Below are 15,618 nucleotides of genomic sequence, written 5' to 3' on the forward strand. Positions count from 1 at the left end.
GCTTGAGTCGACCAACAAACTACATTTTGCTTTCTGCCAACATCAATCTAATCTGTCTCCTGTGGCAGGCGAGTTGAAAAGCAGTGGTAGTGCTGTTCTCTTGGGAAATACAATCAAGTCAAGCCTTTCAGTGTCCCACTCTGGGTTTTCTTAGAGTCCCTCTCAGTTGGACATTCTAAATGTCTCTAGATGGACATTTCTGAATTCCTTCAGCCACATATAAACTATGGGTGCTTCTCAGATTTCTGGACAGCAGTGAGGATTAAGAGATGGCTTCTTTTCCTTCATTCTATCAGACTCAACCACCAACGTTTTGCACACTTGGTTTTAAAATCAACACTTCATCAACTCATGACAAAGTGGATTTTTTTCCCTCTTTAAATTTTTTTTTTTTTTTACATTTAGAAATCAAAACCTTTTACACAAGTATTCAAACCATTGACTTAATACAATAATGGACGTATTATTACAAAGAAAGTGAAGCCAGTGCCTAAAACCTGAATTCTTTCAAATGACCACCAGAGGGCGACTCCACTAGTTACAAAAGGAAGTCAGTTTCTGTAGAAGTCTGTGACAAAATGACTCTATACTTCTCACTGGATTTTTAATGACACTAAACAGTTTCCTGAGGAGTTTAAACGTCCGTTCACAAACCAATGTGTGACGTCACTGTGGGTTGCCACTTGATTCAGACCCTTACCTCAGCATTTGTAGAAACCTGCAGTTGTAACAGCTTAAAGTTGCACACCTGGTTTTGGGCTGTTCCTATTCTTCCAGGCAGATCCTCTCAAACATCTATGAACTGACATCTTCAGGTGTGTCCACAGATGTTCTACAGGGGTTAAGTCTATACTATGGATGCATGAGCAGCTCAAGTAGTCAGGTAATTGCTACAAACCTACTTCCGCTTTGTCTTGTCTGCTTCAGGTCATTGTCGTGCTGAAAGGTGAACTGTCACCACAGTGTCGGTTGGTGTGCTCACCGGAGCAGGTTTTCCTTCAGGGTCCTCTTTGTATTTGGCATCATCCTTCACTCAATTCTGACGAGTCTCCCTGCCACATTATTACATAACATTAAAGTTGAAAGTGACAACTTTTTGTTGAGTTGCTGAAATGACATTTTAAAATGTTCATGTTGCCCATTGCCACTGTTTGCTCTTGTCCTGACCAAACAGAGAGAGGCACTGACTTGGCCGTAAACAGCTGCTTGTGCTCTGTGTCCACATCAGCTTGAAATCTTTCCATTGAACTCGAGTGTGCTGATAAACATAATTAGTTAATAATTAGGATATACATTTTTCAAAATCTAAATTGATGTAAATTGACTAAGAGCCACATAATCTCTATTTCAAGTACTGTTATAGATTAGATCATTCTCTACAGATAATTAGCCGTTTCCACCAGTATATCACTTTTTACATCGGATGTTACAATTACCTGACTTCCGCACCGTCTATAATTTTTCATCAGATCTTTAAATAGCTGCTTTCTGTCCAATTTATAGAACTAATACAATCCAGCCACATGTCCAATTACTTGAAAGCCCACACTCATTAAAACAAGTAATGTTCACAGGCTGACGGATGTATGATGGGTTCTAATGAGAGGGAAACGTTGTGGAGATGAGAGCACACAATCCACTACTCATGTCAAGGATCCTTCTCCATCTTCTTTACTTGGTCCTCGTCAAAGAAAAAAAACGCACGATGATCTACATATGTAGATGCTTTCTGTATGTTAGAAGTTTTACTGTATGTATATATGGACATCTTCTTACCTGTGATTGAACTGATAAGGGCATTACATAAGCCCAAATTACTGTATTTAAACATTTCATAATTTGCTTCAGGCATTGTTCTTTTTATAACATTCACACTGGCTGTAATTGAAAATAATGGAGCCTAATATGTGCTGTTACAGCCAACAACAGCAAAACTATTTCCACCTCAGATCCACTTACTCTTCTGGAGCAACTGACTGCATCAGCTGATGGTATTTGCTTAGTAAAACATGAAATTGCAATAATAAAGCAGAAGAGTAGTTCTTGGAACAATTAGTCAGTTGATTAAAACGTATATTAAAAGAGGCAATACAAGGAAAAGAGACAGGTACCTGGAAAAAATGTTGCTCAAAGCTGTGACTACCAAACAGGGAGAAGGCTGAGCCTGAAGGGGAAGAGCAATGGTCTGACATTGTTTGGGAAATATATTCCATGGTAAAATTGACCTATGCAAACAAGTAATGGTCTGAACATAAAATAATTAGAAAAGCACTCTGAAGTCTGAGTAGCTCATGAAAACTACTTAAAGAATAATTGTTAGAAAATCATCAACAATTCTGTTAATGAATTCATTGTCATTTATGACTGTCAATCACTAAGCATGAATCCCAAACGTTCACTGGATCCCGCTTCTCCACTGTGAGGATTTGCTGCGTTTGATCGACTGCAGATCAAAGAAAACAAGCAATTTGAAGTCATCACTCCGGGTTCCTGGGAAACATTGAAAACTCAACGTTAGTTGAGAAAATGAAAGATCAAACGACGACACAAATGTTGGTTGAATCAAAAACCAACACCTTCCAGCGAATATCGTACTGGACTTCAAGGTAAAGTGCTAATTTACCCGACGACAACAAAAACACACTTACTACAGTTTCATGAAGCAAGACATTTTACTGGAGAGAAACACAGCGTGTGACACAATGACTGCTGAAGTCACAAAACAGGTCAAGATTATTACTGTGATCAAGCTGATCTGAAGAGATATGAGAAAACATGTTGCATGCACGTGTGGATGACCAAACTATTACCACAAATGCTCTTCTTTTATGTTCAAGTCCTCAGTGACAACAAGTCTCCTCTCCCACTCTGAGCATCTCGCTCGGCTAGCATACAAATCATCCTCTATCCACGTGTATCTGCATGAGAGATTAATACCCTGCGAAAAAATATGCAGACACACGAAAGCCCACAAACAATGTGAAGACACACGTGGCTTTATCTGCAGACCTTCACATCTGCAGATAAAGCCACGTGGAGCCTTTCACCTCCTTGTTGAATCTCAACTCATCAGCTTGACAAGGGCTCTCAGCTCAGAGACACACACAGACATTATGTCAATCAGTAAGGACACTCGTCGACATAATGCATTCTATAGCGCCTTACCTTAACCGTAATCAAACCCAACATTGAAACCAAGTCTTTCCCTCAAACAGCCCATTGACGTTGTAAGGACTGGACAAAACGTCCTCACTTTCCAGGGACTATAACTCAAACTGCTCCTCAAAATGATAAGTCAACAAATACACACACATGGACATGTATTATCATATCTGTCTCCTGCTGCTCCCCCCTACCTTGAGTGTCCAAGGTAATGATGTGGCTGATCCGTGTATGTACAAGAAAAGTCTCTCTTTGGAACCATCCCGTTGATTTCTTCAGTGAAGCATCTATTTTATCGTTGGGATGAATGAAAGTCTCTCAATCACTGAAGCAGTGTTTTCACTAGAGTATTTTTTTGAGTATTTTCAAAAGAGGCATGACACAATATATTCTTACGGTCAAAAACCCTCCTAAATCAAACACATTGATGTGACGATATGACATAAAACTTGAGAATTAAAAGTAAAAGTTTTGAGACAATTTCTCGTAAAAAAGAAAGAAAAAGAGAAATCTTTTCTGAAGAAGTTCACGTTTTCTGATTTTTGAGGTACTACCACTAGAATATGAGGATCAAAGAAAAGATTCAATAAAAACAAACTGCAGGAGATGACAAAGTCAAGTGTCGACTGAAAACTAGACCCATACAGCAGTGTTTCAGCCATTACGATAACAAACAAGAAGGTCAAATTTGTTTTATTTTAATGTAAAATTTTGACATTTTTGAAGAACAACTTGTTTGCTTGGATGCTTAGAGTTCGAGCAAACTGCCACTTAAGTTTCATATTCATCCTAAAGATATGAGTGGTACCAATCTCCTCATTTAACTCTAAGTAAGCGACCAAACAACCTTGAATTTCCAAAATTTCTATTCCTTTGAGAAAATATCCAACACCATTTCATGAGACAGAGGAACATGTTCCGATTCTAGGTGTTTCTTATTGCATTCAATTACTCTTCCTATGGTTGACAATTCTCTGTGACACGAAGAGATATGAGAACTAAGAGTTTGATTCTACAAACAGTAGAACACCAGCTATATCACACAACAAATGCTAAAATTGCCTCTTTTTTTTTACAGTTACATTTACTTGAGCCAGCACCTTGCAACACAATTGCAAGTAGAATCATGAAAACTGTGAGACCACAAACCAAAGAGAACCCAGAAAAACTTAAATCAAATCAACGTCTCATCATCTCTTCGCCACGTACAATCTTTCATTCACGTCTGCAGTTCACGGCTTTTATTTACCAGAAGACACTGAGCTGGAGAATGGGCACAACATTTAACATGCCACACAAAATGAACTGACTAAATGAAGGAGGGTAAACACTCAGCTCACTCTGTCTTCATTTGCTTTGACCTTTAAAAAAATATTATCTGCCATTAGACATTTGAAATGTCCACTTGTGCAACCACACAAGCAAAAACTTGACTACGCACATCATCTTACAAAAAAATGGATCTTCACTCGAAAACAAAACGGACACCAATTATATCAAGTATTTTACACATACTCATTATTTTCACCCCAGTTTTTTCTTATTACACAAAAACTGGTGTCACCTAAAAACAGCTCAATTTCTCCTCACACTAATGAGTATGTTCAATTAATATCCAATCTTCTTGCATACAAAAATACATCCACTTTGATTCCAAGATTCAAAACATCCCCCTATCATAACAGATCTACTCAGACATGAGCGCTTCCGTTCAAACAGTTCCCTCCGTTGACCTACAGCAGCTGAAATAAGAGAAAACAGGTCTGAGAAACTGCAAAGCGATCTGAACGCTAAGTGGATTTACTGTATGTGGACAGGTTGGTTTTTTACAACAAGTTTAAGTTGTTTAACACAACCTACTTGTCATCGATGATCTCAACTACATGCAGCCACACTCTCGATTTGAGGAGCAAATACATTAAGCGTTGCTTTTGTGTTTCTGGGTGTGTCTGTAACTACCTGGCTGTTCCTTCATTTGCTTCTTACTATATCACAACGCACAGAGTTGTCTCACCACTGCCTCCACATTTTAAGAACCCCTCAGAACAATCACTGCCTCCATCCTGTTCTAATATAAAGGCCGACTGACCTCTCCACTAATATGATGGATTTGCTGCCAGGGGTGACAGGAGGTGTGTGATGCACTGATTACTAGAAGGAATTGCTGCTAGAGCGTGGCTGAACATCCGGGCTCACAGGGGTTTGCAGAGTGATGGTCCGATGTCACAGGCAGAAGAGGCGAGAGCCCTCCCTCCCCTCCTCCCCCTCGCCCGGGGGGATACGGGGGAGCATAGCTGAACGGGTCAGACCCCAGAAACGAGGCGGAGACAAGTCCTTCTTGGTGGCAGTAAACTTCCAACCCATGTGAGACCCGCAGATCCGGCACTGAGCAATTGTCCAGGCATACCTGAGAGCAAAGGAAGAGACCAACATTTGTCACAATCGCCTCCAGATAATGTGTTAGAAGAAATATAAATCAAAGTAAAAAGTAATGCATTTGTAGTACTCATTTATAATTACAATGATTTTGGTTTCATGGTTCATGCAAACATCTTCCATTGCTCAAGTTTAACTGTTGGTTACTTCTGTTTTTTTTTAAACCAGAAGTAACCGTATTTGGGGGAGCGAGGGGTGGTCCACCTATACCTGTGACCTTCGCCCCTTGGGCAGTACTAGCTGTCAAACACGCTATATCCAAGCCCCAATGAATACGGTGCTTTATCGTCCATTAACTAAATGAACATCATGCTGTATTGGACAAGACTTGAACCATAAACTACTCAGGAATATGTTTACTGACGTTATAAATCAAGTGAGAAGTAGAGTCATTTTCTCATAGACTTTTATAGAAACTGAGTCGCTGTAGACATAATCAGAATGGATTAAAGTTGGAGCAGATATTAAAGTATTTTAACATGTGTTTGAGGTAGAGCCTCTGTAGTCCACTGTATGTCTCTCATTTAAAAAGAAACATTTGTAAAAGTCAATCATTTTTTACTTTGTGTGTCATGTGTTGCATTATTCAAGACGAGTTTAGCAGTTACCCTGGAAACCAGCTGTGCAGTGTGGATGGCCTGCCGACCAGGTTGAGGTTGTTGGTTTTGTAGACAGTGAGGGTTTCATGGACATAACCGTGAGGGTTGACATATGCAGCCATGGGGCCGTAAAGAGACAAACTGCGGAGGGAGAAAAGGCAGGTGATTTTATTACAAAATTCTGTCAAAAAGAGAAAAGATCCTATGAAAGTGAGAGACTGAACCGAGACTCCGTAAAAAGGTATAAAACCTCCTCAGATAAGCCAAAAATCTCCATTTTAAAATCCGCAGCCACTCTGAACCAAATGTTGAGTTCATCATTACAAATCCATGTTTCGTAGGCAAGCACTATTCAAATCCACAAACATGGTAAAAACAGCGTTTTCAAAGATGCAAGCTTTTATAAAGGCACTGTACTGAACATACCATATATTCAAATCAACAGCAGCGAGGGACAAACTGAGCACAGTGGAACATTTGGCAGCTTGAACACCAGAGATGTTAAGGTGGATTTTTGGTGGAGATCAAAATCAGAGCTAAAACGGAAAAACTACTGTTCCAAATAAATGCGTATGATAATCTACAGGAACTGCACCTGTTATTAGACACCCGTCAACACATTCAAGTTCACATGAACTTTCTAAGGTTAATTATAATGTCAGTGCTGCATTTACAGCTTGTTGATCCGTCCAAAAAAGTGTTAATTCCAGTTTAAGCAACTGAAGGTCTAACTGAAGTAAAACAAATTCTCGATTTGAGTTTCACATCAAAACATATGTTTCATTGATAGACAGGAAGAACCAGTCCAGTGTTCCTGAATGTCACAACTGTGGGAATAAAACATGAATAACAAAACAAGAGACGATGAGGGTGGAAAGTTTGTTTTCAACTTTCAGATAATTATTCAACCCCACAGGTCCTTGCAGGCAAAAAAACATCATATAGAGAAAAGGGAATTCAAAATAATATCAGCACCAGAAACTTTATTTTGAGTCATCTTGGCAAGGAGTCATTTACTGTACCCCAGTTGCAGTTTGGGTCTGTAATGGAAAATGCATTACTACATTACTAATATTTATGTGGTGTCATGAGTCAAAGGAAGTGTCCTTTATGAGCCTGACACTTTTGAACATCTTCCTCTGAAACCATATTAAACACTCAGACAAAACTGTTACTCCATTCTTCTCATAAATGTACAGTGAGCATCTGGACTATTTCATAGGTGTTGGGGTTTTGAGCTCCGACTTGGACAAACGCATTAATCACCCAACACCACAGGTAATGTAAAAGATTAAATTACATAACAGTGTGCGAGTCTGTGTGTGCTCAGTGTGAGTGTCGAGGTGCAGAGTAGAGCCGCTCATGACGTAACCCCCGGACTTTATGCAATTTCCAGGCAAATTTGCGTCAACTTTGACGTGGTGATAATTGCAGAGATTACAGTGATGAAGGCAAACATAGAAACGTAAAGAAGCAATTATAAATAAGTGCATTTTTGTTCCTGGTTGAGTACAGTATCCAAAAGACGGTTTTAATGTTTTTTTTATTATACTATGCTGCAGAGACACCTTTATTGAATTAAGAAAATTTCTTTGATATTATTAGCAAATTAAATGACTCCCTGTGTGATGTAAGGGAGCTGCCTACTATGATGAACGCAACGCTCAGACTTTTTCAGCTCTCGGTTTACGTTACCAGTGTTTAGTTACTTAGTTCACACAAAAAGTCTCTTAAAAGTTTTGTTCACACTGTGCTGAGAAGTAATGCAACAGTCAAGCTACAGCCGCTAAAGTACTGATGCAGGTACCGAACAAAAAGATATTGCAAAAAAACAAACAAAAACATTGACGATACTTTTCCTCACCTGAAAATTTCGTTTTTTGTGGTGATTTCTATGTCCTGGCACTGCTTACAGCACAGTGACGTGCACTGAGGAGGAGGGATAATAAAAAAGTGTTAACAGGATATAAAGATATTCTCAATGCATTGTTCTCATTGAGGATGTTGTAATAACCCGTCAACAAAAGCCACTGGCTGAGTGACCTGAGTTCAGATCTTCCGTGTGAGCAGTGAGACTGTCCAATAAGGAGCAGAGCAGATGTGACAGCTTAACAGTTTCTGGTATTGAAACTGTGGAACTTCACGCTTAGAGCTTGTGTATGTTTATTTTTGGCTTAATGTCTGTGATTAGGTTAGACTGACACTGACCTGCCTCACCAGGACATACTCGCATTTTTGTCATTATAAAACCCAGAGTCAAATCATAATGAGTTCACATTTTCCGTAAGTACTGATCAATAAAAAGGAGACATCGCTTCCTAAAAGAAAATTCTCCTTTTGGTAAATCCCATAATTGTGCTGCCTTCATCCAAAAGAATATCTACAAAATGAGATCATTTCCACCGCTGAATAACGGCCTACTCAGGGCAGAAGGAATAAAATGTTCTGTTCATCAGAGAGAGTGAATGTCTTACAAACTGCAGCAGAGAGAAACATTGCATATATTAAATTTGAAGACTTATTACACGTGGGTTGGAATGAGCAAACAGATTGTACCCACAATAAGTCTTAACTTGAGAGATATGTATGTAGTGGTGTCCCCAAATAGTCAGAAATGTACTATAATATGTTGACACAATACAAACCAAATGACCCTTCTTTCTTACTCAGAGACATATACAGCCTGTTACGCAATAACTTACTGAATGAACTTGAAGCATGTCATTGACTTAGACATTGAAGTACAACACGTCCACTTTGTGATGATGAAACTGAAGGAAATAAAACCTTAATAACATTAAAACATCCTCACTCAGAGAATGGGTGAGAATAAGTCCCGGGGATGGCTCCATGTCGGAGTTTGCCTCAGGCCAGCAAATAATCACCCACCTGCCTCTATATGCATGGTGCTTACTTCTTTGTTATTTTTATTACATTCATATTTTGATATCTGTTTTCTCTTTGTAGCTGAACGTTATTTCCCTTTGTGATGCAATATTGTTTATGTCCAGCATATTGGAGAGTCTTTTTAGAATTCCCGGTGCAAACTATCAGTTTTTACCATTTCTGCCATGATGAACACAATATGAGGTAGAAATTTCAGCAAACAAGCCCAACAAAATGAGGACTTTTAAAATAAGACTCCATGAACAATGTTTCATATCTGTTGAGTTTTAACGTGATATGATGGTGCTAGAGAAAAGTTGAAACAAAGTTATGAGACTGACATAAATGTCTATGTCAAATCTCATGCTAATTCAAACAGTAGTTATTTAGATATTTCAGTCTGGACCGAAGTGATGGAATGATGAGTGATGATGCGGTCCCAGGTCTACTGTGGCTAAAAACGACCGGAGACTGCCCGACACACAGACGACAGAGCCCAGACTATTTTGTTCTGTTTATTTTAAAATATGGATGTTAGTAGAGAGGGGAGGAAGGCAAGATCAAAAAAGAACAGCTTTGAATGTCTACTATGTCTAGTCGGGATCCAAACTCTCCATCACATTGGAATTTAGTCCTTCAGACAACATTTGGATAAAATCCCATTGCACAGTAGAGGCTTTAGGATCCAACTGCTGAGGAAATGGCAGTTTGATGATGTATGAAATGTATGTAGAATACGTATCTATGTTTTTACAGGGATAAAATCAAACTATCTTTGTTGATGTTAAACAATTTTCTCAACAGTTTTGATCATGAAGACCAACTCACAAGGTTAAATACCCAGAACATCAGAGGCAACACTGGATCGTTTCACACAAATCACACCACGAGGGAAATGATAGCTGAGGCTGCAGAGATGAACGAGACAGAAAGTGTGGTGTGGTTACTGGTGACTTTTCCTTACCCGGTCCATGATGTCCAGTTCACAGCGAAGTCTCTGGATGGCACTGTCTATCTTCAGCAGCTGGAGCCGCAGAGCGTCGTCTATGGGCAGACAGGCCGCCACTCTGTAGGAGAAGTCTGACAGAAACCAGAGCGAAGGGAGAGAAGGAGGGATGAAAGGAAGGAAGGACGGAAAGCACAAAGAACAGAGGCGAAGAGACAAACATGTGCACGCGCGTGTGTGTGTGTGTCTGTTTGTGTGATCCATCTGTAATAAAATTAACAGGGGCTGACCTACGGCGTTCGTAGGGAGAGAGTCATCCTTCAGATTCTCATCCCATTCGTGGAGCTGTTTCTTCACTCTGTTCATGAGCGACTCCTGCGAGGAGGAACGCAGGAAGCAGAAGAAGTATGGTTTACATTCGCATCTCTGTGGTGTTTATGTATGGAGGAAATTCCAAGCAGTGCACATGGGCTGATTTGCTCACCGAGTCATAGAGTGCATAGACCCAGGGTGGCCATGGCGTCAGACTGGCACAGTGAAACTTCCTCTGTGGTGAACAACAGTTAAACCATTAGTTTATAAAATCTGAACTAATCAGATTCTTGCTGAATGTACGCACAAACATTATGTGTCATAGTAACATTGAAATGCCAAAACATTAGAAGGACACTGTTGTCCATAGCATTATTATATGCCGTATCACTACAATTTACATTAATTGCAACAAAGCAACTAACTTTGTAAATATTTTTTTTGTTGATTTTGGCAAATTAATCCTACAATTTCTATTTTGTTTATTTAAAAAATATATATTTCTGAAGTTTTTAAATCTTTGCAATTTTCTAAGTCATTCACACTGAAACCATTTAAAAAGCTGCAGCTATTACTCAGTTAATCAATTAGTCACTTAACAGGAAAGTAATATGCAGCTTAGCTGATAATCAATCAATTATTTAAGTCATTGTTCATGCAAAGACGCTCAAATGTTTGATGGATTTTGCTTCTCATATATGAAGATTCTGCTGCTCTTACCCTTGTTTTACATTAAAGTGATAAGAATATCCTTAGGCTTGAGACAGGTGGTCAGACAAAGCAAGACATCTGAAGATTTCAACTTGGACTCAGGGAACTGGGATGAAAATTAGATTAATCATTAAGTTTCTCCCATTCTGATTCTGAAGTATGCAATAGCAAAAATGTTGCTCGCAATTGCTGCTCGCAATTGCTTGTGTGTGTGTGTGTGTGTGTGTGTGTGCGTGGTGCGTGTGTCTGACCTGTTGGTAGTTATTCCACCAGCACTGGGCCTGCTTGCAGCTCTGCGTTGGGGGTTTGGAGGATGGGTGCATGTGGAGCCTGGAGAGGGGTGTCAGCTGCACAGCAGAGAGGGGATCTGGAAGGATTCGTTCAGGAAGGATCTGTACTTTGGCTTGTTTGATCCTGGAGGAGAAAAACAGACGAACGCGATGACATAAACTGTGGTACAACAGAGGGGATGAGGAGAAGTTGAACAAGGTCAAATGAAACTGGGGAGATGAATAATGGATTAAACAATTGGCGTGCAGGCTGAATGTTATGTGGTGTATGACAGGGTGTTTGTATATGTGAGATGATCATGAAAAGCTGCTTAGCAGTTTTCCTTCAACTCCTCGTCCAAGATGCTCTTTGTGAAATCTCTTGCGCTCACTGCACCGTATGTCCTATGGCCTGATATTGAAAATAAAAAAAAAGCTAAATTATATCCAAATGTTGTAGTGTTATTTTTTATAATATGAATTTGTAAATAAAACTATTTTTCCCATTACTTATTGAACTTATTGGACATTTTCAAATTAATTTAAATTTTGCCGTCATCCACCATCATCCCTATATTTTGAGATTAAATATGTTTTTCTTGTCCTTTAATGTGTGTAACTGTCAAACCAGAGGACATTAAGTTACACTAGGACAGAAGTGGTTGTTACTGCATTAAAGAGAAATTGAAAGGTATCACATTAAAGTACTCCCACTCAGTCCTCCTCCTCAATTCTCTCTGTCTCAAAAAAATTATCATATTTCATACTTATTTTGATGACATCATAACGGTGGTAGTCTGCAGATTTTCTTCAGTAACATGACACTGAATCGGGTCCTTGAGCTTCACAAAGATGTCAATAAATTAAATCAAAGATATTGATAATGCATAAGTTGCAACACTGTTGGAATTATTTGGATGATTATGCCTGATTTATCAAAATTATTATTATATCTTTTAATTGGTATAATTTACAATCTATGGAACTGTGCTTATGACAGTCAATTTTGAGATTTGGCTCAAACATTTTAAAAACAATCGAACAACAAAGCTGTTTTTAAATTAACACTTCAAACACTTTAAAAAAAGGAATCTTTAACCATTTGGTATATTTGAGACAATGACAATACTTCGACAGCCAAATATTCAGTAAATATCACTGCACAGAGACCACAACAGCAGCTTCTGTTTGACTGAATAGCATCTTAAAAATGCCATTTAATAGCGTGTCTTGCAGTACAAAAAGAGGACAATGGGATTATGTCTAGCAATTTGTGTGCATTATATAATAACAACTAAAGAAAGATGGAAATGTTTCTTAATTAGGACTAAGTTTTATAAACAATAAAACTCAACAATTTTCCTGAGCACAGCAGGATGTATGAAGGCATGATCTGTAGTCTGTCTGCAACAATTATAATAAGCAGCAAAATGTGTTACACATTTCACTATAACATGCATTTATGAAAAGAACTAAATAAATGACAATTAACTCATCTTCCAGTACAAGTCCCAACTATAAATCTATACATTTTAAAGCAGCTGTAATCAACAAATACGGTTTGTGGAAACTGGCTCATATTTTCAGTTCACTTTTTAAAGGGGATGGTATGAAGAGTTAGTCTGCCCTCTAGCTGTGAAAATTGGGACCACTATTTTCGAGTCCAGACTTGCTCCACCACTGGATTCCAAGAAATGACAAAAAACTGGTTCTCTGTGAAGTGAACTCATGATGGTCAAGTAAATACACATGCCAAAAAACTGACACTTCAGAGTGAGATGTCACAGATAATCACATTCAGCAGATTCCTTTTTGAATCAGTCCCTGACAAGCTGATTGAGGTTAAACCTGCATGACTCTGAGTCCAGAAGACGACCGCAAGCTTCAATCCATGTGAAATGGACGGCACAATGTTTATGTCTTAATTTATTGAAAGCAACTTTCACAAGAGTCCTGACCTTTGAGTTAAGGGTTTATGAGGCTATTTTTAACTTACCCATCTGCTTGAGTTCTTATCTCATGGACCTTGAATCTCTGCCTCCCCACAGCTTTCACTTTGACTGTTTCAATGCCATACTCCTGCTCCTCCCTGTATGCATAGATTTCAGCGGTCGTCCCAAACTCTGCCTCCTGCTCAACTGCGTCACTGCAGAAATAGATATAAAAAAACCACAGCCATTTAAAGTAGACAACAAAAATAATTTAAAGGGGTACTCCAGTTATTTAGCAGTGCACAGTATGAGGTGAGTTTGAATGATGTGGGTATTTACCATGTACCAGGCTTAGGAGCTCAAGATGGTCAATGGTATATACTCCCATCTTTCAAATTCACCTAATACAGTTAGCAACAAAGGTTTTTCAAACATGATCATTTCCATGTAGTAGCAGAGTAACCCTTCAAGTGTAACAGGAGACAATCAGTGGAGAGCCCATTTAACTGATCTCAAAACAAAGAAATGTTTGCCACTCATCAGTTTAACCTACAGTGATCTACATCAATGTTAAGATAAGATAAGATAGAACTTTATTCATCCCATGCTGGGGAAATGTACTTGTTACAGCAGCAGCATTAGGTCAGGGCATCAGGAAGAGAGGTAGAAGCATCAAAAATAATAGCAGAAATATACAATAATAAATACAGGGGAAAAAAATATTTAATAAAAGCTATATACATTTATACAGTTCTGCAGAGACATTTTCACAGCCACGTACCTGTGTGCGAGCACAGCAAAGGTGCGGTCTCTCTGGATGACGCTCCTCATCATGCTGACTTCCTGTGGCCTGAAGAGCTGCAGAGGAAGTGTCTGGCCAGGCACCAGCATCACCGCCGTGTGCGGCAGCACAGGGATGGTCTGACAGCTGTCGTCGTCGTGGACTGTGCGGCCGTGAAACTCCTCCATGTCCGAACCCAGATACTGTCCGGGCAGGGGTCAGAGTCAATACAACATGACCACACCAGCTTCGAAAGGACTCGCTACACAACAAAGCTCTACAATGGCTAAAAAAAACACAACAACACTGGGAAGGTGAAGTTACACATGTTGTAATAAATATGATTAAAGATATGATCCGTTAAACCGTGGCATCACTCACAGCATGTGATGTGGGAAGACTGGGGTCAAAGGTGATGATGGTCGGCTTCTCTGCCCCCTCACCATCTCGGTCTTCAGTCTCCATTTCATCTTCCTCCTCCTCCTCTTCCTCGTTGTCTGTCATGGCACAAAGACAAAGAGAGGCTAGTTAGTCCTCTGCACGTCTCCCGACTAAAACTACAGTAGCAGGTTTATCAGGTTAACAAATCAAGCTGGTGCTAAAAGCAATGTAAAGTGAAAGTGAGGGTGTGATGTTGAAGGTGGCCTGCTGTGCAGTCATGTTAGCTAGCTGTTAGCCGGGCGAAGAGGCCAACTCTCAACTGCTGAAACTACGCGTGGTGTTCTGGTGAGTTGAATTGTTACCTGGTAAAAGTTGTAACTGGTTGCCCATGTTGTCGTTGATGTTGTCTTCGCCTCCACCCCTCTCGTCAGCCATATCCCTGTGTTTACAATACGAACTCTTCTTCTTCTTCTGCGGCGTCCTCGGTGTGCGGCAGCGTAACGGCTCCCGAGCGCCCCCAGTAGGTTAAAAGAGGCGCCTGCACACAGCAACAAAATAAGCTAAATCTACACTGACAGAACATAACATCATGTCACTGGAAATAATGGAATGATGAATGAACACAAATAACATTAAATGTGTTATTGCATTAACAAATACATTTGAGGTGCAGTAAACAAATATAAAAGTCTAAGTGAGTCCAGCATATGATTTATATTCATGATACGTGAGCATTTTAAATTTAGGTTGTAAACCAACTATCCAACACCTATTAAATAAACAGCTGTGTAAAGCTACTAAGTACATTTACTTAAGTACCATATATTTGTGTTGCTTGTACTTTTCCTTATGATTCTACAAATGCTTTTCTTTCTACCACATTTCAGAGGGAAATATTGTACTTTTTACTTTAAAACATCCATTTGAGAGTCATATTCGTGGTTACGGGTGATTGTCTGTACAATTATAACATTCATTTGCTTGAGGGCTGATAATTCAAAATCCAGTCACTGTGTGAACAAGCACAATAACATTAACAAAAGCTGAGCAGCTGGAGCGGAGTGTGGGTGACTTCTCAGTGCCCTGCTCCCATAGAACTTTATGAACTCAAAACCGTTGATAATTACAAACTACATACGACACTTTTTAATTGTTGGGCTTTGAAAATAACTGAGGTCAAGACAGTGGCCTAAACATGGTTGTG

General features: G+C 39.4%; 1 protein-coding gene across 2 annotated transcripts; it reads right to left on the reverse strand.

The window, feature by feature from the left end:
* Nucleotides 1-2,653: 2,653 nt before the first annotated feature.
* On the reverse strand, nucleotides 2,654-14,906 carry crbn (cereblon). 2 transcript variants are annotated; one of them, XR_004793518.2, is made up of 12 exons: nucleotides 14,777-14,906; nucleotides 14,415-14,530; nucleotides 14,034-14,236; nucleotides 13,318-13,467; nucleotides 11,304-11,466; nucleotides 10,514-10,576; nucleotides 10,320-10,404; nucleotides 10,048-10,163; nucleotides 8,062-8,126; nucleotides 6,207-6,338; nucleotides 3,048-5,569; nucleotides 2,654-3,001 (listed from the first exon to the last, which is right to left on the reverse strand). XR_004793518.2 is itself a non-coding variant. In XM_035631944.2 (11 exons), exons 1-11 carry the CDS (start codon nucleotides 14,847-14,849, stop codon nucleotides 5,386-5,388), a joined length of 1,350 nt encoding a protein of 449 aa, XP_035487837.2. In that variant the 5' UTR covers nucleotides 14,850-14,906; the 3' UTR covers nucleotides 2,654-5,385. The 2 variants fall into 2 exon arrangements, 1 of the variants encoding a protein (XP_035487837.2); XM_035631944.2 differs by having other exon boundaries at nucleotides 2,654-5,569.
* Nucleotides 14,907-15,618: the final 712 nt, after the last annotated feature.

Source organism: Scophthalmus maximus, chromosome 6 (genome assembly GCF_022379125.1).
Source record: "Scophthalmus maximus strain ysfricsl-2021 chromosome 6, ASM2237912v1, whole genome shotgun sequence".
NCBI lineage: Eukaryota > Metazoa > Chordata > Actinopteri > Pleuronectiformes > Scophthalmidae > Scophthalmus > Scophthalmus maximus.

Coding starts and splice junctions, on each gene's coding strand:
- crbn (XM_035631944.2), bottom strand. CDS start 14,849: ATGGCTGACGAGAGGGGTGGAGGCGAAGACAACATCAACGACAACATG. Junction 14,237..14,414: donor GTCTTCCCACATCACATGCT/GTGAGTGATGCC, acceptor CTGCCCGGACAG/TATCTGGGTTCGGACATGGA. Junction 11,467..13,317: donor ATAAGAACTCAAGCAGATGG/GTAAGTTAAAAA, acceptor TTTCTCCTCCAG/GATCAAACAAGCCAAAGTAC.